This window comes from Tupaia chinensis, unplaced genomic scaffold, assembly GCF_000334495.1.
Source record: "Tupaia chinensis unplaced genomic scaffold, TupChi_1.0 Scaffold143906_1, whole genome shotgun sequence".
In the NCBI taxonomy this organism is placed as follows: Eukaryota; Metazoa; Chordata; class Mammalia; order Scandentia; family Tupaiidae; genus Tupaia; species Tupaia belangeri.
Window position 1 is genome coordinate 416,903 of NW_006203757.1, and position 25,449 is coordinate 442,351.

The 25,449-nt window shown below is 43.1% G+C and overlaps 1 protein-coding gene across 1 annotated transcript in view; it reads right to left on the bottom strand.

Annotated features, from left to right (window-relative positions):
• ERC2 (ELKS/RAB6-interacting/CAST family member 2) overlaps nucleotides 1-25,449 on the bottom strand; it is a 604,303-nt gene that overhangs the window by 303,346 nt on the left and 275,508 nt on the right. Inside the window, exon 4 of the mRNA XM_027767061.1 lies at nucleotides 13,472-13,546. Within this exon, the coding sequence (XP_027622862.1) occupies nucleotides 13,472-13,546 (75 nt within the window). The remainder of the gene's footprint in view (nucleotides 1-13,471; nucleotides 13,547-25,449) is intronic.

The following is a 25,449-nucleotide window of genomic DNA, read 5'->3' on the forward strand; positions in this document are numbered from 1 at the left end:
ACAGCATGGCTCTCTATTGTGGGTCTATTTGAACATTTCTCAAGAGGCCTTTCAGTTGGGGGTGCTTTTTAGGCTCAATTTCTTTTCCTCTTGGGAATTGCATCTCCCAACTTCCAGTGTTTTTCAATTGCATGACTCTGCCCAAGGTCTTCTGAACACAGTGACTGGCCCAGGGTTGAATTCATGACTCTAGCAAGGCCAATCAGAGTTCTTTTTCTTTTTTTGGGGGGGAGGGGGGAAATGGGTGGGGTTAGGGCACCGATATAAATATAGGAGTAGAAAAGGTCTCGCTCCTTTTCTGAGAGTGAGGAAAATGTGGGCCTGTGATGCTGTGGTGTTCTTTGATACCATGTTCTGAGAACCTGACTGAACGTCTGAACCCTTACAACACTACTTGAACAGCAACACATAACTACACCTGAACCATCCACTTCCCAGAATACCAAAATTCAAGAGCAGGGTCCAGCAGGTGGCATAGTGGTTAAAGCTCTGGACACCCACCCCTGCCCCCATGGTCGACACTCCATATCACACCCAGTGCATATGCGTGCATGCCGAAAATCCCAAAAGAAGAAGAGAGGAGAAGAGATAGTGGTGTGGCCATTCCCCCAAGGGGGTGATTTCTCGCTTTCTGTCTCTCCATCTCTCTGTCTCTCTAGCAAAAATCTCTCTTAAAAAAAGAAAAAAACACAAAATACAAGAGCAAGGTTTTTGTAACCTATAACCAGAAGGATATATGTATAATATTATGCAAAAGCAATGGTGTAAAAGATAACACCAAAATATAATTATATATAAGATTCTATTCATCTACAAATAGAAAAGTTAGAAGTCAGTAAGACCACTATAGTAAAGTAAAAATTTAGAAAGGCTCCAGAAAGCACAGGAGCCCCATATGGGATTTGGAGGGGAACAAGATGATCACAGAGAAGATAACTTTCTTTCCTGTCAGATGTAATAACACACGTGAAATCAGCAAGACTCAGCACAGTATCTAGGATATTAATAGAATATTTAATAGAATATTTATTAAATGTAAGTTAAATCCCAGAGGACTTTGTGTTATTGTTGCCATTTGTTTTTTGTTGGCTTTTTTTTCTATTTTTATTTTTTGGCTATAGGGCATGTACATTCACCAGAAAGAAAGAAATGACCCCCCAGGGGTGGCCACACCTTAATCCCTTCTTGTCAATTCTTCTCTTGATATTTTGAGCACATACAAACACACACACGTGCGCGTGCGCCACATCACCAGGTCTGACACTCAAACCACAAAGTCGGCCATGTGGTCTCTAGCCACCTTACTCACCATGCCAACAGCTGGCCCAAACACCCAAGTGTTTTAAATCCCATGAAGTAGGCAGAAGTGATTGCCAAGTCACTCAACAACCATAAGGGACACGGCTAGAACCAACCAGGGCAGATACCACCTGGAGCCCTGGAACCAGGTATGAGAAGTCCCTGCAGAGCCGGAGTTAACATGTCTCTGGGGTTCCTGGGTAAGGCTAGAACACGGGGGGCTTGCACTGAAGGCTGGTGGCGGCTGTGGAAGTATTTAATATTTTAACAACCAGTAGAGCTGGACCTGTCCCTCTCAGCTGAGTATTGGCCCAGCAGGGAAGGCCATATAATCAATAATGAGAGCTCTCTATATCCCCAGCTTATGGAAGAGAACACTAGCTAATTTTTAAAAAATTTATAATGACTTTAATGTCACCCACATGAACATTCTCTTTCAGGAAAAGGGGGACATAAAAATGTGTATTTATTTGTAAGTTCCTCAACTTGGGGTGTACGGAGGTAACAAATCAAAGTGTCTTTTTTTTATTATTTCTTTTTATTCTTTTTTTTTTTTTTTTGAGAGGTATTTTTGCTATAGGGTGTGTGGAAATACTCACCAGAAATACAGAGTGACAGAGAGATAGAAGCGAGAAATCACCCCCTAGAGGGGATGGCCATGCCACAATCCCTTCTCCTCCATTCTCCTCTCGGGACCTTGGACACGCACACACATGTGTCTAGTCTGAGTTTAAGCCACTGGGTCTGAGATTCGAAACATGGTCAACCACATGGGAGTCCAGAAACATAGCCATTATGCCAACTGCTGGTCCTCAAAATGTCTTCTTTATACCTTTGTTTTCTTCCCCATTTATGTCTCGTGCAGACAAATGTAAAAAATACAAAGCCCAGCCAGGTGATACGGCCCATAGCATAGTGACCACAGTGCTGGAAGCCACATGGTCGACTGCAAGTTCACGTCCTGGGTCACCACACCTGTGGTGAGTACTCAAGATCCTGAGGAGCTGGAAGGCGGGGAGAAGGGGACCATAGAGTGACAAGACTCTGTCAAGGGTGCTCCCCCTCCTCTCATGCACGTGGATGCATTATTATAGATAGACAGATAGATATCTAGATAAGATAGGCAGACGGACGGACAGATAGATAGATAGATAGATAGACAGACAGACAGATAAGCTAGATAGATGGATAGATTGAACATGCCTTCTCTGCAGGTACAGAATAGAATAGCACAGAACAGAAGCAAACAATGCGTCTCCACTTGCTATTAAAAAATGCAGTTAATAACCACAGTTGATTGACCGCATATACAAGCACTGTGCTAACAAAATCTCACTTCATCTTCCCCTTAACCCTGCGAATTAAGGACTTATTTCACCGACTTAACAGGTCAGGAGACCTACAAGCGGTGAACCACTTGCCCCAGGTGTCCCCTGGAGAACTGGATTAGTTCTCTCAACAGCTAGGCTTCCTTTAACAGGAGAGAGGAGGCCACGGACTGGGACCTGCTCTCCACAGGCCAACCTCAGACTGAGACCAGCTTCAGAGAAGGTGTGCCACCAAGAAGCTGGCCTTTTCGTTTTCCTTTTTTTCTTCCACACAATACTTTGAGCCTTTAAAGATCACAGAGCGAGGTCAAACAGAAATAGTGAAGAGGTTGGGAAGAGAGTGGAGGGAAGAAAAAGTTCCCGAAACTGTTTCCAGATGAATGAGCAGATCCTCCATATGAGCATCACCCTCCCCACGGAAGCCCAGATGCCATCTTGAATGTCCCTTGAATACACAGAGGGTGTGAATTCCAACTGTCCAGCCTCTGAGAACACCAGCGATTCAGCGAAATACTATCAATACTTTGCAACGCAGCAAATGCATTTCAAGGGACCTAAAAACAACACATCTGACCACTCCGTCTGCCTTTCAATGTCCTCTAAGAAAAGATTGGGGGAAGAAGCTCTTGCTGGCCTTCTTGCAAACTGAACTTGCTCCTCCCCATCCACAGATCCTTCTGTGTGCAACCAGTCAGTTTCCCAATGAAAAAAGTAACAGGAGGCAAAGGAATTCAGGCCACCCCAAGTCACCATTGCGGCCTGATGGGTGTGGACAGTGGACCATGCCTTAGGGATGAGGCCTGTGTTAGCTGGTACACTGTCATTACCAAAACTTGAAAGCGGAAGTTCACATGAGGCCTGTGGCTAACTTCTCAACCCTGCTGGCGGGGGCCCACACCAGTAAGGAAATTGCAATCCCTCAATAAACAATAGGCTGGGACCTGACCAAGCACCAGCAGGCAGAGGGCGGGGGCTGGTGGCCTGAAGCAACAAAGCTAAGACTCAGACTCTGCAAGAATGTCATGTCAGTTCAGACTCCCCAGGAGGACTCTTCTTCCATAATCCAAATTGCCAGTCCCCAAGCCTCCAGACTTGGTAGAATTAAAACACGATGCTCAGTCTAATCCCATCACTTGCCAAGTGAGAAGGAGAGCCAAAGGAGACAAGTGAGTTGCCAAATGCCCAACGGCCAGGGAGCTAAGTCCCCAGATCATTTATTACAACACAGACCTCCTAGGACTCGCTATTTTTTTCTCCACTGGTTTCTCCAAAGACATCTTAAAATCTTTTCAACATGCAAAATCTGTGTGTACTTAGGACCACAACTCTCCGTCTGAAGTAAGCTTATTTAATTCTTTGTTTCTAACGGTCCTTGTTCAACAGCATCATCTTTTTTATAAGTAAAACTCAACTTCCAAGGCTAAATGGGGAGGATGGAGAAGCAAAGGATTCCTTGAGCATCTATTACGTGCCAGAATCTTCATACGCCTTAATCCACTGACTCCATACCACAACCCTATATAAGCTGGTATCACAGACCCACTTCACAGGCAGGAAAGCTGGAGACTGAAGAGTCGGGGAGTCTCAGTTTCCATAAATAATCTAATCTCCTCTTAGAGCCTTCTCAGTTCAGCAAAACACAAACAAACAAAAAGTTTACTGTGCATCTTTAAACTTATTAATGACAGCTTCTCATTAAACAAACTTGGTCTTTTTTTCTAAATAATAATTGCTGATGATCCCTACAAAACAAAGACATGTTGTCGAAAACATGAAAAGTTAGAGGGAAAATAATCCTTTATATTCTCCCTCCCTAGAATAAATGTCGAGATGTTGGCACATTTTTCCCCAAGTCTTTATTCCACATAAATAAACACAACTTCTTTATATATTAAGAATATTAAGTCTAGAAGTACTATAAACCTGAGAAATATCTCCTATATGGTATGGTTTTGTTTTCATTTAAAAGTAATTAAAATTACTTATCATTTTCTATGCAATTTTTAAAAATGTTTTTAATAACAGCTTTGATAGTCATACAATTCAGGGGATTGTACAATCATCACCACTTCCAATTCCAGAACATTTTCACCATTCAATATCCCTGTACCCATTAATACTAACTCCTCTTCCTCCTTTTAACTCAGTTCCTGGAAATCATTAGTCTACTGTCTGTCTCCAATTTTCCTATATTGAATGGAACTATACCATCTGTAGCCTTTTGTGACCTACTTTTTTCACCAGGATGATGTTTTCAAGGTTCATCCATGGGAAATGATGTCAGCACTTCATTACTTTTCATTGCTGAATAATATTCCACTGTATAGATATACCATATTTTGATTCTTCATATACCAGATGATGGTTATTTGGGTTGTTTTAGCTTTGGGGCTAGTAAATAATGGACATGTGTATACTGATCCCCAAATGGACATATGTTTTCAAGTCTTTGGGGTGTATACTTAGAAGTAAAATTTCTGGGTCATGTGGTAGCTCTATGTTTAAGGCTAGTAATAATGGACATGTGTATACTGATCCTCAAATGGACATGTTTTCAAGTCTTTGGGGTGTATACTTAGAAGTAAAATTTCTGGGTCATGTGGTAGCTCTATGTTTAACATTTTGAGGAACTGACACTTTTCCAAATTGGACTGCACCATTTTAAATTCCTGTCATCAACCTAAACAAGTTCCAGAGGCCAGAAAATGGTTCATCAGTAGCAAAACGCTCTACAAGAAAGTCACATGGGAAATTTAGAGGTTCACATTGTGAGGTCTCCCCAAACACACCAGACACACTTGTACCTATGATGCAAGACTGGCCGAAGCTGGGGGTGTATGGTGGTGTGCAGAACCTCTTGGGGGTGTTTCTCTCTCTCTCTTTCTCTCTCTCTCTCTTCCTCTCTCTCTCAATCATGGAAGAGATAAATAAATGAGCTTTAAAAAAAAACCATGAGGACTCCATTTTTTTCCCATCTTCCCCAACACTTACTGCTGTTTGTCTTTTCTATTTTAGTTATCCTAATGGAGGAGAAGTTATATTAATTGTGGTTTTGATTAGCATTTCCATAATGAAAACAATGGTGACCATCTTTTTATGTACAATTTTTGTATCAATGAAAAATGATTTTAAAAATGTTTAAGCCCATCATAAAGAGTTCAGGCAAGAGAAGAAAAGAGTCTCATTTTTTTTCCTTTTTTAAAAGTCTTACTTGCTTCAAAATGACAACCATATATCATCCAGAGCTCACATTTAACTTAACATTTTGCTTTCTCTGACCACCACTTAAAACCCACACTTTTCCCCCTTATTTAAGGAAAATACTTAAATGGAACAGTTTTCTTCTTCTTCTTCTTCTTCTTCTTCTTCTTCTTCTTCTTCGAATTGAAAGATGAGCAGTGAAGAAATTTCTTAAGAAAAATAAACTAATAATTCCGGTATTATATTTAGATATTGCACATCAAAATCACAGGGTTTTGTAAGACTGAACCAGTCGTCACTCCATGCTGTTAAACTTCAGGGCAAGACTTAAAATGCAAGAGAAAAAAAAAACAGGGCATATGCTGGCCACAGGGCACGTACTTTGGAGCCCGACTCAGAGGCCTGAGAACACATAGAAGAGAAAGGGTGAATCAGGCTCATAGCAGAGTCCAGCTCTGTGCCTTTCCAAAAATAGCCAATGAGCCTCTGCAGCTCTCAGGGGCTACTTCTCCCCGTTCCGTGATGCAAACCTCAAGGCACAATTTCTGAAGTAAGTACTGAAAGCAAAGCCAGTTGCACCTGAGGGCCGTGTTCAGTAAGAGTAGATAGGAGGCACAGAGTACAAGAGCTCTGGGGAGAAGCTCAGGTTCGAGTTTCAGCTGCCGAGAATTGGTACTACCTCGGGTAGGTTGCTTATTCTTTCTAAACAGCAGCTTTCTCATCTGAGAAATGTGGATGATTATGCCTGTTCACAGGTTTACTGCACATTCCTGAGCCACCAGGTGTGGGAGTAGGGTTCCTGTCACTGGGGTCTCGCTGGTGGTGCAGGTGGAGTTTTTGTGGTTACTGCCGTTATTGTATTTAATAGTAATGAAAGGAGCAGGGAATATGCTCAAGGCCAAAAAGCTATCACAATGGCTTGACTAGAAAACTGGACCTGACGCCAAATTCAAAACAGTACCCTGAGAGAAGAAAGCATTCTAAGACCCAGAAACAAAGTTAACAGTCCCAAAGATGCATGAAAGAAACCGAGGTGGGCCCCAGAGCCAAACAGCATGTGGCAGCTACTTCCCAGCAACTCTGACTAGATCCCAAGACTCACTTACATTAATAAGTTCACGATGGCTCCTGGGTTGTGACCTCGGTTTGGATTGGAACTCTCTCCTTGCCTGGTTGTGTATCCTTAGAAAAGTTACTAAGTAGGGAACCAGCAGTTAGCATAATGGCTATGTCACTGGACTCCCACGTAGTCGACCACGGTTTGCATCCCAGACCCGGTAGCTTAAAACTCACGCCGGGCGCGTGTGCGTGCATGCCCAAGATCGCAAGAGGAGAATGGACTATAGAAAAAAACTCTAAAAAAAAAAAAAAAAAAAAAGACAAGAAAAGTTACTAAGTAGTACGTTTTTTGTTTTGTTTTGTTTTGGAAGAGGTTTTTGCTAGGGCGCGCATGCTCTCCAGACAGACAGAGACAGAAAGACAGAAAGCAAGAAATCACCCCCCAGGGGGGATGGTCACGTCGCAATCCCTTCTCCTCCATTCTCCTCTTGCGATCTTGGGCATGCATGCACACGCGCCCGGCGTGAGTTTTAAGCCACCAGGTCCGGGACACGAACCGCAGTCGACTACATGGGAGTCCAGCGACATAGCCATTACACCAACCGCTGGTCCCCTAAGTAGTTAAGTTTTGACCTCAATGATCTAGTACATGTCTTCCATACCTTATGGAACTAAATGAGCTGGATTTGACCAAAAACAGGATACCTTTGAAGGGAAACTACCTAGCTGCAGTCAGCCACACACAGAAGAGCACTCAGTCACCTGTCTTGACACAAGACAAAGTATGGTCTTTAGTGTAGTATAGTTTTGTTTTTTAAGTTGTTTTTTTTTTTCTAATCCCTTTCGAGAGAGAGAGTGCACGTACACATGAGAGAAACAGAGAGAGACTGAGACTCTTGACAGGGTCTCATCACAGCATGATGCCCTCCCCTTGGCCCTCCAGCTAATCAGGATGGTGGGCATACCTGCGCCTGGCATGGGGATCTGAACTCACAGTCAGCCCTGTGGCTTCCAGCTCTGCAGATTGTTTTATCATTGCCCAAGTCACTAGGACTGGGCCACTAGATTGAATAACAAAAATATCCACCCTCCCTTCCCCCACTGAAGCTGCACTTCAGTGCGGGCATCTTCTTTCATCATCAGCACGATTCTCACACGGCAGTTTAGTCAAGCTCAGTCTCCATTGCTTATCACTCATTTCCAGTAAAAATATCCATAACAAATGTTTCTCAAGAAGCACTATCCCGGACACGCAAGTGTCCCAGGTGATCAAGTGACCGAAAAGTAGAATAGCCACAGTCTTCAATCTTCACTTCAGGTAGCCACGAAAACACCATCACATGGGGCAGTGTGCTCCTGGCCTTTTAAAGCCACTTTAGTTTACAAGCTTGCCAAATCGAGTATATTTCCTGCAATTTTTACTAAAACCCACCCGTCATTCATTTATGTCCCATTTAACAAATTCTGCTAAAAACTGATAATGCCTACTCTGCTAGTAGAAATGTTTTCCTTTTTTAAAATTAAATTTTAGAGGTTTTTGCATTAGGACTTGTGCACTACCTGGAGAGAAGGAGACAGACACAGTGAGAGAGAAAGTGAGACACCACTCCCTCCCCAATGGGGATGGCCGTGCCACAATCCTCCTCTTAAACCACTGGGTCCAGGACTTGAACCACAGATGGCTAATGTGAGAGCCCAGGGATGTAAGTGCTACACCATCTGCTGGCCCCAGAAATGTTTTTCTTGATGAATGAGTGTCATTTAATCCATTCAGCAAACAAAAACTAGAGAACTCCATGCTTTTTCTTTTCAACCTGAGTTACACTTAACAGGTTTAAGGTAAAATTTTAAGCTCTATCTCAATCATTATTGTTACTCTAGGGCTAGCGGCTTTGTGTAATTTTTTAAAACACAACATTCTCCCTGCCCTTTCTTCTGTGATTTTTGGCGCTATCATAGCCATCTTGCTCACACTGAAAATAGAGCGCACATAAAGGAAGCCAAGATTAGAGATGGAATGAGGGGGAAATGAGATCTGCTAATATCTTTTGAGCCCCTGGATCAAGCTGTGCCTGAAAGAATGTCTTTGCTTTTTCTGGTTTGTTGAGCCAGTGAACTTCCTTGAGTCAATTTGAATATGATTTCCATTCACTTAGAAGTTCAAACTACCAAGAAAGTCTTTTGGGGGACCAGCTGTTTGTGTTATGGTTAAGGTGGCTGGATCACACATGACCAACAATGTGGTTTGAGTCCCAGGTCCAGGGTCTTAAAAAACACACAGGGGGGACCAGCAGTTGGCATAATGGCTATGTCACTGGACTCCAATGTGGTCGACCACAGTTTGAGTCCCAGACCTGGTGGTTTAAACTCACGCTGGGCGCATGTGCGTATGTGCCCAAAATCCCGAGAGGAGAATGGAGGAGAAGGGATTGTAACATGGCCATCCCCCCTGGGGGGTGATTTCTCGCTTTCTATCTCTGTCTCTCTCTGCCTTTCTGGCAAGCGCATGTGCCCTACAGCAAAATTCTCTCAAAAAAAAAAACAAAAAACAAAAAAAAAGAAAGAAGAAGAAAAACACACCAGGTATATGTGTGTGCACGCCCCAAATCCCAGAAGGATCATGGAGGAGGAGCGTCCCTCCAGGTGGAGGCGGAGAGGATGTGCTTTCTCACTTTCCCTTTTCCCTCACTTTCCCTTCTCTCTGTCCCCCTCCAGTGTGTGCATGTACCTCATAGTGAACATTTTTTTAATTATTTTTTTAAATTTCCTTTTTTTTTTTTTTCCATGAGTGAGCGAGAAACAAGAAAAAGCACCCATAAGAGGGACCTGACACTGAAATCCACGTTAAATTAAGCCATTACTATAATCCATTTTTTCAAACAGGTACAATTTTATAAATGGACCCGAGAAAATGGAACTTTGGGACATCATATTCATGTCATGTCCATTTAGCATCCCAGGCAGCACATTCTTCCAAAGGAATTCCTAGTGAATAAATGAGAGAGAGAGAGAGAGAGAACAAGCCTTTTGGTTGCCATTCTTGTTGACAGTCCTCCATAAGAAAAACAGAGAGAGGACTTCCGTGAATAATCTGTAGACACGAACGCAGGAAGAGGAGGAGCGGCTCTACATCTACAAGAAGCTAAGTTTTCTGGGAAGCACACACTGTTCTAAGTGCACACGGGGAACGTACCTGCCAGAGCAAATCGGGATCAAAATTAAAACTTGGCGTTTCCTGCAAGAAGATAAATCATAATGACTTTATTCGCTTTGTTTCCCCCCGTTCATTCCAGTGACCTTAGCCCTCCGGCTCAACCAGCTGGCAGTAAAGGGGATGCCGACAAAGCGCCCTCCGACGTCAGAGAGGCAGATGGCCGTCCCCAGCTCTCACCGCGTACACACGTATGCCCACAGCTCCGAAGTCCTGAGGGGTACGCAGAGCGTTTCCAGAACTGCCAGACAGTGGTTCTAAAAGTGACTGAATTTAGGCAAAACTTCACAGACTTTCACAACCAACACCTTTTCGAGTTGACACAAAATGTAAATGTGGGGATGATGCAGGGGGTCAGGTTCACATTCAGTCTCTCTCTCTCTCTCTCTCTCTCTCTCTCGGGTTTTTGCCATAGGGCACTTGTGCCCACACAATCCAGAAGGAAGGTGAAAAATCACCCCTGGGGAGGATGGCCACACACAATCCCTTCTCCATTCTCCTCTCAGGATTCTGGGCATGCACAGATGCACCTGGAGTGATTTTCAAGTCACCAGGCCCAGGGCTCAAACTGCAGTTGCCCATGGGGGAGTCCAGGTCTCAACCACCACACCACCTGCTGGCCCCGACATTTAGTTTCTCTAAGAAGCAAAGGTCAAGTAGGCATCACTTCTGAGCCCTGACTCCTGTGGGCCTCCCTAAAACTGCAGGGCCAAGTGACTCTTTAAAAAGCCCTTTTTAACTTTGGATTTTGCCCAGGCATTAGATGACACTGATATCTACCCAGAGCTAACAGACAACCGGGTCTTGAGTTCCACCCACCACGTTTAGGATCAGGTCTTCTTGGCAGTACACTCTAAGGCTGGTGAAATACGGGTTTGCAATATTTCCTCCAGTTTCCCAGGGCGCAATGTACCAAATCAGAAGAGATCACAGCCTTCAGGAGCAGCAGCCGAGGCCGAGAACATGGCCCTGGACCAGCTGCCGCTGTAACTCAATTTAGGTGTGCGGAGTAGAGATGCTAATGGGCCCCAGACTGCTCGCTGATAAGACAGAAGGCAGTGCCTTCGTAAATTAACAGACACCCAACAAGACAAAGGAAAAACTCCAGGCTCGGTTTCCTGATAAATATATTGATCTTCATTTGTCCTAAAAACATATCCTTACTCCCACAAGTGGGCCTCGCTGGCATCCATAAAAGAAAATCTCCAGGCTCAATTTACTGAGGATAGGTGAACGTGAATTTGCCCTAAAATTCATTTTTTTTTCTTTTTTTTTTTTTTTTTTTGAGAGATTTTCACTGTAGGGCGCGTGCGCTCGCCAGACAGATAGAGAGAGACATAGAGACAGAAAGCGAGAAATCACCCCCCAGGGGGGATGGTCATGCCGCAATCCCTTCTCCTCCATTCTCCTCTCGGGATCTTGGGCACGCACGCACACGCACCCGGCATGAGTTTTTTTTTTAAGCCACCGGGTCCGGGACACGAACCGCGGTCGACTACGTGGGAGTCCAGCGACATAGCCATTACGCTAACTGCTGATTCCCTAAAATTCATTTTTGATGCCTTCCCAGGTAGATATCTTCTGTATTTCTATTTACCTTTCGTTGTTGTTTTATAATGAAATATGATGCTAGAAATAGCAAGCTCGATTTTTTTATTTTTATTTTTTTTAAAAAGTCAGAAAAAGAGAACCACTTGTCTGTGTATGGAGACATTTTCCCAGAAAATACCTACAGTATTAAGACTGATATCTGTGCTGGTGTCTATTTAGAAATAGAGTCTATATTTACCCTCTTTATTACTGTTTGTGCTGCAGATGACAGAGGTGGGCATGACACAGGTAGAAGGGGAAAGGAAGCACCCTTCAAGTCTTTTGCCCTCTTGTCTTTTTTCTTTCTTTTTTTTTTTTTTGCTTTCTCTCTTTTTTCCCCTATCCAAGTTTCAGGTTTGGTTCCCACGTGAAGTGCAGATAAAATTTCAGTTATGAGCTATGGACTCCCAAGTGTAATATGGTGTTTCTTTTCAAAAGACATTAAAATGACATAAATTTGAAATCATTATGAGCCAGGATTAACAATTACTTTTCAATCCTATTGGCATCTGGTCCCTTCCATGATATTTCGAACCAATTGCTACAAACGCTGGATGAGTTCTTTGACTCATGCAGCCTCATTTTGGGGAGGGGGGCCATGTAGTTTTAAAGCCAACGTTCATGTCTCCCACAAACCCCACTTGGATAAAGATCTTGTCATTGGCTAGGGGGAAAAAAACAGTCAGGATCATACGTGCCAAGAATTCAATGGCTCGTATTCATTCCTTTTTCTTCAGGACTTGGGAATTTTTTGGCAGACAATTCAAAATCATGTGCTATGAAAAAGAGAGAAAAATCATTATCCTATCAATCACCCCATCAGCAAGCTCCAGAATTCTCTTATAGGCTGAGGGTGACCAGCAAAGTCTCTGGGTGTTAAACTCACATGTAACGTTTTCAGCTTGCAAACCTTTTCATGATGAACAATTTGTTTCCTTGATGGGAACAATTTAAACCAGGAACTATTTATTCTTAAGATAAATACTATTTCATTCCTTTTGGTAAGAACTAGAAATAAAAACGCTTCAAATTTCTAGATACTGGTAAATCAATTGAGTTTCATTTCGATTTTGTTTCTTAATTATAGATCATAGCTTGGTGATTAAAATTTGTTTCATTATTCCTTAAATATCCTAAATCCACCCAGAAGGTTTTATTTATTTATAAATATATATATATACACACACACACACACACACACACATACTCTCCTTTAAATAGTGTATCTCTTTGCTTTCACAGCTAAATAGGATACTTTGTGACGATTTAATAAATCATTATTACTTCCAGACTGGGTTAAAAGAAAATCCTGGAATCACAAGAAAGTAATACTCTTCAAAAAGTAAATTTTGCTGATAGAATAATTTCAATGCTTTCATGCATATAAAATAACTTCCCTTTGCCAAATCCTACTTTCTCAAAGGTGTCTTTTCATTGTGATGTGACTGAGGGAGAAACAAATTATTCTAGCTTTAGAAATTCACTTTTTAGCATTGGCCATGATTTGAAAGTGAACACAGCTCCTTTCAGCCTGCATATAACGTGAGCTCTTTATTGTCTTGACCAGAAAAGGCATCTAATTAAAGAGCCAATAAACTAAATGCACCCAAGAAGGGGTGAAAAAAAAAAATGAAAGAAAAAAAAAATCAGCAAGAAAGCACCCAACAGGATGCCTAGAAAAAAAAAAAAATACAAGGCTCATTTCACAGGTTTATGTTAGCAACTAGCAAGTTAGAGCAAACTCTCAAGGCACAGCTGCCTTTGACAATGTGTACGCTCCTACCTTCATTTCAATGACAGTCTGGAGAGCCTTCGTCTTGGCTGGCTCCGGCTGAAGTTGGCTTCTCCGGTGCAATTCCTGGGGAGGAACACGATAGAAATAAGCCTGACGATTCATCTTTCTGTGATACCATGACCCTTACACAGCTTCCACTCAGCCCACTGCGTGCAGGTCCCCCGCGCACAGACATAAACAAGCCACAGGTGCCTCTTCGCCCACACTCCTTAGCATCCCTCCTGCGGGAGCCTGCGTTCCGGTGAAAAGCTCCTGGCACATGCGCTGTTTCTGAAACTTCCATCAATAATTAATGTCAACTGTGACAAAGCCAGCAAGTGATCACAGTCCAAATACCGTTCAACACTGGGGCTGGTGCCCGGCCATCAAATCACAATTTACTAAATTACATTACTCTGTGCTCCCAATACAAACAGGGCAAGCGAATGAAGGAAAATGACTAACGTCGTTACAAAGCCGCTGCACGCATGGCATTTTGCTACCGAGATAGGTTTGAAACGAACAGTATAAAATCATTTCCGTGCAACGGTGTCACTTTCTGGACTGAACTGATAACACCCCGTGGATCTCCTGCTTCCAAATTCACAGTTACAGTGCTTGCGAATCACATCTGTGGATGATACGTGTATGTATCATGATTCCTGGAATTAACATGGGCATTAATATCAACACTGTTACAGGAGAGACAAAAGTGGTTGAAGCCAGATGGGTACCCCCAAATTCCTCAGATAATGACAAATAATTCTGTAGGTTAAAAGCAAACAACAATCCCAACTTTAAGCTCAAGATGCACTTCTTATACACCTTCCTCCCTGAAAAGGACAGTGCTGAGACTTTGGAAAGCTGTCTTGGTGACGGAGAAGAGAGACAGTTTGCTCAGTTCCTGCTTTGATTTTCTTATTAACTATCAACAGTTCATCGAGAGCAGAGAATAGCAAGGAATAAACAGAAGTGCTCACACAGGTCCACGCTGCTGAGGCAAGACATCGACCGAGTCATTCCATTACGATCTATGTCTGCTTCCACAAAAAACAGTTTACAGTCCACATGGACTAGTTCTAGGCTTTTAGAACCACTGAACCACAAACATTTAATTTTTAAAAACTGAGTGGTATTTGGGTTTAAAAAATTATATATATATATACATATATATATGTATATATATATATAACTTCTAGTTTTTTCCAAATAAAGGCAATTTAAAATTAATTTTACCTCTACCATCTACTATCACTGTCACTTCCTAAAGATAGGACATATTAATGTAAAAATTGTCAGAAGAGTCAATTCCTGCAAGAAAAGATAGTCCTGGCCAGGATAAGATAAGCAGGCAACATTTCACCCACATCCTATAGCACTACGCCAGGGGTCCAGGCAGCCTTGGGCCTGGGCAGTGGAGCAGGTGTGTAGTACAGGGACCAGCCTGGAACATCATTGCTAAGACTCTGGACTGCAGGGTCTCAGAAGCATACTTGCTTCTTGAAATTGTCAGTGGCACAGATCAGCACCTCTGTGTAAAACTACTTTTTAACCTCCAATGTGAATACTGTGCTTTCTACTTATTCAAAATGCTGTCACACCAGTTAGGACGCCTCCCTCCCCCCCCCCAACATTTCCCTGGAAAGGATCGGATCAAGTATTATGGAACCTGTTTAATGCTCAGAGACCGAAAGCAATCCTGTGTCCTTACAGAGGCCTGAGACTGTAATAAGCTGGCAACCCTGGCCATGTGGGCTCCCTGGAGAGGGCGGAGGATTTCTGAAGGAATGACCTCAGAGGCACCTGTTCGTTGAGGAGCATCTACAACATCTTTGGCACTACGTGTCTCTTTCAAGTCTTGACACCACCAAATGGAGAAGATGCCCTAATGAGCCCAATGGGCTGCTGGTAGACGTTCAAGAACAAGCCTCCATGGGACCAGCAGTTAGCGTAATGGCTATGTCGCTGGACTCCCACATAGTCGACCACGGTTCACGTCCCGGATGCGGTAGCTTAAAACTCACACCGGGCGCGTGTGCGTGCGTGCCCAAGATCCCGAGAGGAGAATGGAGGAGAAGGGATTGTGGTGTGACCATCCCCCCCTGGGGGGGGTGATTTCTCGCTTTCTGTCTGTCTCTCTCTGTCTGGCGAGCGCACACACCCTATAGCAAAAACCTCTTAAAAAAAAAAAAAAAAAAAAAAAAAAAAAAAAAAAAAAAAAAAAAAAAGAACAAGCCCCCATCATGGTAGCTTCACGCTACCTGAGTGGCCTCACTGAATGTGGGGTTGGGTGAGAGGAGCAACAGCCCCACTGCATAGCACCTTCCCACATGGGCATGACTGATGGAGAGATGTAACCTCAAGATCCTAGATATGTAAAATGTAATGAAAAAGGATGAAATTATTAGTTTTTGATATAATTTAAGTGTGACTTTGTACATTTAATTTGTAACTCTGATAGTTAGCTAGAACAAGTTTTCAATTTTCAGCTTTCAAGGGTTAGTACAATCTAGTTCCAGCATACCACTGGGCAAATCCCATAAGGATTTCAGCCTCCAAAACAAGGCAGTGAGCCCCCAATACTAATTCCAAGATTGATGGAACTCGCTGGACCAATAACATCTCATAGATGAGAAAACATAAAGGAAGGCACTTGTCAAGTTGCTGCATAATTAGTAGAAGAAATACAGTCCATAGGCCATCAGTTCTGATACCTAGTGTCATCCAAATCATTTTTTTAAAAAACTAAGAATAGGAGGCTGGCAAGTGGTGTGGTGGTTAAGGGCACTGGACTCTCACATGGCCAACCACAGTTCGAATCCCAGACCTAGCAGCTTGTTTTCTCCCTCTCCCTCTCCCTCTCCCTCTCCCGTCAAAGTAAAATAAGTAAACAAATAAAGTTAAATAAAAAAGAATTTTAAAAAAATAAGATAGAAATTCATGATAATTTTATATCATAGCCAACCCCTTCTCCAGATTAAAACTTATACCAGCAGGTGGCAAGGTGGTTAAGGTGCTAGACTCCTACATGGCTGAGCACAGTTCGAGTCCTGGACCTGGCAACTTGCTTGCTCACTTTTCCTTTCTCTGTCTGGTCAAATTAAAAAAGTATAAAGTAATTTAGGGAGAAAGGTCAAGCTTGTATATAAAGAATAAAAATAATCAAGACATAACTAAGCAACGTGGTGAAAATACAACCAAAGAGTAATGTGCTGTTACAATTTCTGCCAAACATAAAACACTGTTGAGGGCAAACATGCCATATAAAGCTAAACTATGGCAACAGTTTTGCAATAAATGGAAAGATAATTCTCTTTACTATAATTATACAAATTCTATTATAATATAAATCAGCTCAAAGTCCAGATTAAAACTTTACCTTTTGTGTCAGCTTAAAAACTGAAATTTCCAGTTACCTGAAAATTCTCATTTTTTCAACTTTTCTTCTTTTGGTGTGTGTGTGTAGGGGGGAATTTGTTTGTTTGCTTGTTTGTTTTTAGACAGCTCTCCCCATGTCACCATGTTCTGCCTCAGTGTAAGCACCCTGGGGCACAGGCCACTAGCCCAGCTCTTGCAGACTGTGTCTTTCTAGGTTGCCCACACTGGTGGCAAGTTCACGACCCTCCTGCCTCTGCCTCCAGAGTGGCTAGAATCACAGGTATACACCACCATGCGTGACTTTTTTAGGGTGGGTTGGGAATAGAACCCAGATCTCCCAAGGGGCCTCAGCCTCCCAAGCAGTAGCACCCAGTACCTGCTTTGGCACCTGGGCTTTACTTTCTTATCTTCCTCACGCTATTTTTTCCTTCTTGACTTTCCAGTTTCTGAGAATAACCTTAATAACCTTAAGGTCCCAGTTATGTGAGGATTGCAATCTGTATCCAGACAACATGGATTGTCTGAAAGTCCCATCTCAGATACTCCACCCAGCTCTGAGATCTGGGATTCCTAAAATGTTCACTCTGATTCTGGCCAAGAGAGAATGTGCGTTCCTCTGTCGTAGCGTAGAGTGGTTGCCAAGAAGCCCCACGACCATCATCAGATGCAGCTAGAGGACTTACTTCTAGCCGGTGAATGTGTGTTGAAATGAGGAACTCAACATCCACAAAATCTTCCTACCTGGTCCTCACTCTTTTCCTATCTAGGGGCTAGAAGTAAAGGACTCTAACACCCAAGAAGATGGCAGAGCCCCAAGATAAAAGAATCCTGGTTTCCTGCAACACCCCTAGAAAAGGCTGACCACCTACGCTGGATGGTGTAGTGAAAAATTAACTTTGATTAAGGTAAGCCTCTGAGTTTTCAAGGCTTTATCTGTAGAAATCCTAGCTGTCTCCATTTTAGCTACTGCAATGGCTGCAAATAAAAACAATATCTAATTAGTCCTGTATTATTTGAATCACAAGAGTGATTTTAACATGTGACTGCTGGCCTAGTTTTTCTAAAAGACAGCAAGATGGACTGGTTGCTGGGTGCTCCAACTATCAGACAGATGCACCCATGACGCACAATCTTAAACAATGAACGAGTTTCCCCAGGAGCATTCTGTGTTCTCTCATATGAGAAAGGGTGAGTAACTTTTTGCCATCTTTATTTTTGGGGGGGGGGGGGGGGGGGGGGGACAAGTGCTCTTACCAAAGACAGAGACAGGAAAAATGAGAAATCATCCTGTGTGGGGATGGCCATACTTCAATCCCTTCTCCTCCATTCTCCTCTTAGGATTTTGAGCACATACGCACACATCTGGCATGTTTTTCAAGTCACCTTGTCTAGGACTCAAAACTGTAGAGTCAGCCATGTGGGATCCAGCACCTTAACCACCATGCCACCTGCTGGCCCCTTTCTGATAAATTTTAAATGACGAAATTAAATTATCAACTGAAGTGGTATCCGAACTGTCTAGGCTCACCTATCTCTGTAAGAATCAAGAAGATGGCATGGATTCTCTCTCTCTCTCTCTTTTTTTTTTGGAGAGGTTTTTCACTATAGGGTACATGCGCTCACCAGACAGACAGAGAGACAGAGACAGAAAGCAAGAAATCACCCCCCAGGAGGGATGGTCACGCCGCAATCCCTTCTCCTCCATTCTCTCAGGATCTTGGGCACACACGCACACGCACCCGGCACAAGTTTTAAGCCACCAGGTCCTGGATGCAAACTGCGGTAACCTACGTGGGAGTCCAGCGACATAGCCATTATGCTAACTGCTGGTTCCCGGATTCTCTCTTGAAAGAGGAAAGAGCACTGTTCTGGGAGGCAGAAGTCAGGAGCCCGAGGTGTCAGCCTGAGACCTTGGGCAAGCCCCTTCTCTCAAGAAACTTTCTGAGAGGTTTCTAATTCCTTTCCAGTTCTGAGAACACCCAGATGTTTAATAGGCAGCTAACTCTGAAATGCTGATCTCTGGCTAATAGTCCTAGTAATGCCCATTCTCAGTTTTAAAAGCAGAAGAAAAAAATGAAAGAAGAAAATTGGCAGCAACTCAAAATGTAATGCCTCACTATGACACTGATCTCCAAGGTATGTATTTTCCTACGATTTCATGACAAGGTTGACCTTAGCTGGTCTAAGACCATCAACTCCCTCACATGATAAATATGGAAACATACCAAGAACCTAGAATTTCAAGCACGAAATCTCCAGTGGCTTATCCGCACAATATTTTGTGGCAGTTAGTGGGAGTCTAGAGTCTAATGAGTTAAACTGGATTGATGCCAGCTTCTACAAAGAGCCTGAGAGAGCAACATTCACATATACCATATACTTTCTAGATGGAGACAAACAAATAAATGAAAACCCTCAAAAACTGACTTTCTTTCCAAAGGTAGTTACTATTTTTATCTTGCCTTTCCCCACTATTGTTTTGGAAATCTATTGCTATGTAACAAGCCACCTCAAACTTAGTGTCCAACTACCAAGATTTCATTACATTCCTGAAGTGAAGGGCAGGAATTCATAAAGGTTAGAGTTGGGAAGGCTCCTCCATAGCATGAGGCACGCAGAAGTCCACTGCCTTGAGTAGAAAATGACATGAAGGCTGGGCTTAGCAGGAACTGTCGATCTGAGTATTGCATATGGCTGCTCCATGTAAGTCTGGGCTTCTCACAGCCCAACAGCATCAAAGTAATCCAACTTTTTATAGCTCTGTGTGATTACTCCGTGAACAAGAGTTCCAGCAAATGAGCAGAGGACTACAGGAGAAGAAAGCCTTTTACTGCCTAACCTTGGAAGGCCTATTGCATCCCTTCTGCCACATTTGCTCTGTTTGTTGAAGTAGCCACAAGCGTACTCAGATCCCAGTGAAAAGTACCAAAGAATCTGAAATTGCCACTCCTATGGACCCAAAGTAACTGGATAAATCAACAGAAAGTAATGCTAGAACCACAAATGTCAACTCACATCGGTCTTGAGAGGTGGCAGATTCATGTAGTAAATGGAGATACAGAAAGCTGACAATAGCCCAGCCTTCGGGGTTTTTTATTCCAGATTTCTATGAGGAGAAAGGCACACTAATTTCAAATGAAGACTTAAGCCAGTTTGTTACAAATTTTATAAAGGAACATAAGCCAGGAAGGTGGAACAGGACATGTTGGGGTAAGCTTGATCAGTTGTCGTTTCAAATAGGGTAGTCAGGAAAAGCATCATGAAAAGGTGACATTAGACAAAGACCTAAAGGGAGTTAGGGAACAAACTGTGTAGGTATCCTATGCAGAGGGAATAGCAAAAGTTAAAGGTGGCTGGAGTTGCCTGAAGGATGGGGAAAGTATCAACAGTAGGAGGTCAGAGGGCAGTAGGCCCTACATTTGGGGTTCATCATGAACACAGTCTTACTCTGAAGAAAATAAGAAACCACTGGCAGATCTGAGCAAAGGTAAGACATAACATGAGGCAAGTTCTTAAAGGATTACTCCACCTGTTGTACTACAATATGTTTTCAAGGAGGTGCTGATAAGAACAGACCATAGAGGCTACTTAGAGGTAGGGGAAATAACCCCAGCACGGATGGTAGAGCCTGGACTAGGGTGGCAGAGTGCAATGAGAGGAGTTTGGGTATGGTCTAAGTGTTAGGGTGACTTCACTTGCTGACAGATTTCCTGGGGCTAGAGAAGGAGAGAAGTCAAGGATGGCTCCAGGGCTCTGAGCCTGAACAGCAGGCAGAATGGAGGTGGATTACCAGTAGAGAAGTTTAGGCAGGCGAGGTGGGAGTTAAGGGAACCAAAAGTTTGGTTTTACATATGGTGAGTCTTAGACATATGTAAGTGATGCTCTCAGACATTCAGGCAGAGATGCTGAGTGGGCGATGACATGGATGAGTCCACATTGATGGGAGAAGTGACACGATCTCCAGTTTGGGATCAGTGAAGAGATAGCATTTAGAGTTGTGAGTCTACAATAGATCAACTAGGGTCTGAGCCAGGAGAGGAGAGGTGAGAGGACTGAGCATGGGGGGCACTCCAACATGAAAGGGTCTGGAAGGGGAGAGAAAGCACCAAAGGAGATTGACAAGGAACAGCCAGTGAGGAAGGAGAACAACAAGGAGGGTGACATCCCAGACATCAAATGATGAGAGTGAATCCAGTAGGAGAAAGTGACTATTAAATCTGTCCGTGAAGACCTTTAAGGAATTTCCCATCAGGAAATAAGGAGATGGTCACAACGACGGCCAGAAGCCTGGTGAGCAAAATCACAAAAACGTTCAGCCTACAGCTACAGGAAGGATAAGGTCACGATGGCAAGTAATCTAACGGTCCACCTCTCGGTGAAAAGACACCACGAACTTCTTGGTGGGGGAGGGGTACTGAGGTACCTCTGGCGTCAGATCCCCAGGTGCGCTCTCTCAATATAGTTCCTTTGTTTCTTGCCTCCTGAGTCTTACCGTGAATGGTGACAATGACCTCTGTATCAGTTGCTGCTTGGGGTCAATAGGATGAAGGCAGAGGACTGACCACGGGCTTAACTATAGTAGGTCACCAGTAACCAGGCTGGAGTAGTTGTGGTGGACAGTTCAAGGGGAAGTCTGACTGGAATGGGCTGTGGGCCAACAGGAGGAGAGAAGGGCCTCAGCTACTGTATTTGCACAACTGATCACTTCTGTCATCAAAACTCGACTTTAGATTGGCCCACCCTAGTGCACAGCAGCATTACCACAAGAGAGAAAAAAAAAAAAGAAAAAATCCATGATGGATAAATGGATAAATACAATGCCATGTATAGATACAAGGAAACATTGTCAGGCTTTTTTATTTTTTGGAGAGATTTTCGCTATAGGCCGTGTGTGCTCACCAGACAGACAGAGAGAGACATAGAGACAGAAAGCGAGAAATCACCCCCCAGGGGGGATGGTCACGCCACAATCCCTTCTCCTCCATTCTCCTCTCGGGATCTTGGACACGCACACGCACACGCGCCTGGCGTGAGTTTTAAGCCACCGGGTCCAGGATGCGAACCGTGGTCGAATATGTGGGAGTCCAGTGACATAGCCATTACGCTAACTGCTGGTTCCCAGTCAAGCTTTTAAAATAAAGGAAATTTGTGGTAGTTAAGGACGCTGGACTCCCACATGGCCAACTCTGGTTAGAGTCCTAAACCTGGCAGCTTGCTTTCTCTCTCTCGCTCTCTCGCTCTCGCTCTGTCCCTCTCTGGTCAAATTAAAATAAATAAATAAACAAAGTTAAATAAAATAATTCTTTAAAAGAAAACAAAAAGGAAGGAAATTTTAACACCTGCTACGACATGGTCGTACCGTGATAACAACATAAGTAAAATAAGTCACTCTCAGAAAAATTAATATATCCACTTGTAAGGGGTATTAAAAGTCATCAGACTCAGGACCAGCAGTTGGCATAATAACTATGTCGCTGGACCTCCATATAGTCAACCACGGTTCGAGTCCTAGACCCGGTGGCTTAAACTCACTCTGGGCGTGTGTGCATGCGTGCCCAGAATCCCGAGAGGAGAATGGAAGAGAAGGGATTGCAGTGTGGCCATCCCCCATGTAGGATGATTTCTCTCTTTCTGTCTCTCTGTCTCTGTCTTTCTGGCAAGCCCACACACCCTCAAACAAAAACCTTTCAAAAAAAAAAAAAAGTCATCAGACTCATAAAAACCAAAAGTGGGGAGGTGGGTGCCAGGGACTGGGACTAGAGGGAAATGACTTATTATGTAATGGTTACAGAGTTTCAGCTTTGCAAGATGAAAAAGTTCTAGAGATTGGTTGCACAACATGGATATACTTAACATTTAAAGTGGAACTGAATACTTAAAAATGGTTAACACAGTAACTCTTATGTCATGTGTGTTTTACCACAATTTAAACATGTTTAAGGCCCAGCCGTGGTGGTGCAGCATCAAGGCATCACTGCATCCTGCTGGAGCCATATGTGAAAGCCCAGGATTCAGGACCTAGATCAACCCAAACACACCAGCGTCACCTGTGGGCGTACCCAGGACCCTGGCTGGCTGGGAGGCCGGTGGAGGTTGGAGTGGACCATGGGTTTCTCTCTCTCATTCTCCATTAAATAAAAAAATAAACGGGGGCCAGAAGATGGCATGGCAGTTAAGGCACTGGATTCCCACATGGCCAACTGCCATTGGGAGTTACAGACCTGGCAGCTTGAAAGTCACACCAAGCATGTATCCGTGCCCGTCTAAAATCCTGACAAGAGAATAGAGAAGGGCTTGCTATTTGGCATTCCCCACTGGGGCCTGATTTCCCACTTTCCCTCTCTCTACTTCTCTCTGGCGAGTGCAGATAATCCTATGGCAAAAACCTAAAATAATAATAATAATAAACTTTAAAATTTTAACAGAAACTATCGAAGTCCCCAAGCCACCCCATCTCCCTCCTTCTAGAGATGAATCATCATCTTCAAGTCGGTATCTACCTTCCTCATGGCTGTGTTTGTGCTTTTATTACATATGTCCTCATACATAGTAGAACGTTCGCAATATAGGCTAATGTTTTCTAATTTACGGAAATACCAGATGTCCGTACTATACAAAGCTTTTTCACATTTTGGTTTTTACCTCAACAATATTTAGGTTTTAAAGATCCCTCTATGCAAACAAGGGTTTCCTGCTCTTTTTATCATGACCAACAGTGTTTAAATAAACCTCCCAGTACATGAGGGGAAAAAAACTCAGTTCTGTTTTAGGTCTCTTATATGTTCAATAATTCTCTTTCTGAACCATATTGTTCCCTCTGCTTGGAATATGTCTTCACCCTCCTATTCTGTTTTGTCTGCAGGGGTCATTGAATATAACCTACAGCCCACCACCTGTTGGGGTAAATAAAGTTTTATTAGAACACTCTTGTGCCTGCTCATTTACATTAGTGTGATTGTTTTCATGCTACATTGGCAGAGATGAGTACTTGTGGTGGAGACCAGATGGCCCACGAAGCTAAAAATATTTACTCTATGTGGTCCTTAGCAAAAAAGTTTATTAATCCCAGTCTAGGATCTCTTCAATACGCACGCTAACAACCTAAGGATAAGCATTTCTTCTGCTGCTGGCAATTTAAAACATGTCCACAAATTCTTTGACATTCCCCTTATAAGATGAAGCCCGAATACCTTCCACTGCACTGTGGACTGAAATCAGTAACTTATAATGCACAGAACACAGTGGAAGCAATAGGTGTGCCTTCTGAGACTTGGACATAAAAGATATTACGGCTTCCTTCTCACTCACATTTTTAGATTGCTTATTCTGCGGGAAGCCAGCGGCCATGTTGTGAGGATAAGAAGCTGTCTTATGAAGAGGCCTGTGTGACATGAAACAGAGGCCTCCCGCCAACAGCTCTGGGAATGATCCACCAATAAAGGGAATCTTCCAGTCCCTACAGATGGCTGGAGCCCTCTCCAACAGCTTGACTATAATCACATGAGGGGCTCTAAACCAGAACTACCCAGCCAAGCACTCCCACATTCCTGACCCATAGAATCTGTGAAATAATTTGATGTTCTAAGCTACTAACCATTTGGGGTAATTTGTAATACAGTCATAGGTTACAAAGACTTCAAACAGGAAACTGGCGGATTGACCTGTAGACTAGTTCACACCTCACATACACTCTCACCGCATTACATAACTTTCCCTCATACCACTAAATACGACTACAATTTTATTCAGTTTGTAAAGATAATTGCTTTACATCTGTGTCCACCACTGAGTAGTAAATTCCATGAACACAAGCACTCTGTACAGACAGACATTCCCTGTAACTAACATAGTGCCTGCCAAGATTGGGTGTCAATAAATGAAACAGTACAAATGTCATTGTATTTATAAGCCTGGAAGCCCTCCAGTATTGTTTTTTTGTTTTTTTTTTTTTGTTTTTTTGGTTTTTTTTTTAGTTTAGCTATAAGGCATGTGTGCTCACCTGAGAGACAAAGAAGAGGAAAATGAAAAATCCCCCTCACAACCGAGAGGATGGCCACATCACAATCCCCTCTTCTCCACTCTTTTCCCAGAATTTTGGGCATGCACGCACATAAGCCTGGCGTGATTTTCAAGTTGCCAGTTCTGAAACATCACAGTCAGTCCTGTGGGTTCCAGCTGCCTTAACCTCTATGCCACCTGCTGGCCCAACTCTTCAGTACTTTTGACCCAAAGGAGTCTGATGAAGAATGATAATAGTTAATAGTTATCTACATGCTACTATGGGCTAAGTATTCTATTAAGCACTTCATAAATACTAATGTGTTTAATCCTCCAAATAACCCCCTTAGGTAGTACTATTATCATCATTCCTTACTTGAAGAAACAGAAGCAGAGAAGTTAGTCACTTGCCCAAGAAAATGCATTGAAGTGTTCTGCAGGGATTTATCCCCAGGCAGTCTGACTCCAAAGCCTCTGCTCCAAACCATCAGGCTGTACAGCCCATGTGCCACCCTTGGCTTTGATTCGACATTGGAAGTCGACACTTCCACTGATTTCTTTCATTGCAGTCACTTTATTTCTCCTTTGATTTGGTCATTTATTTCACACTC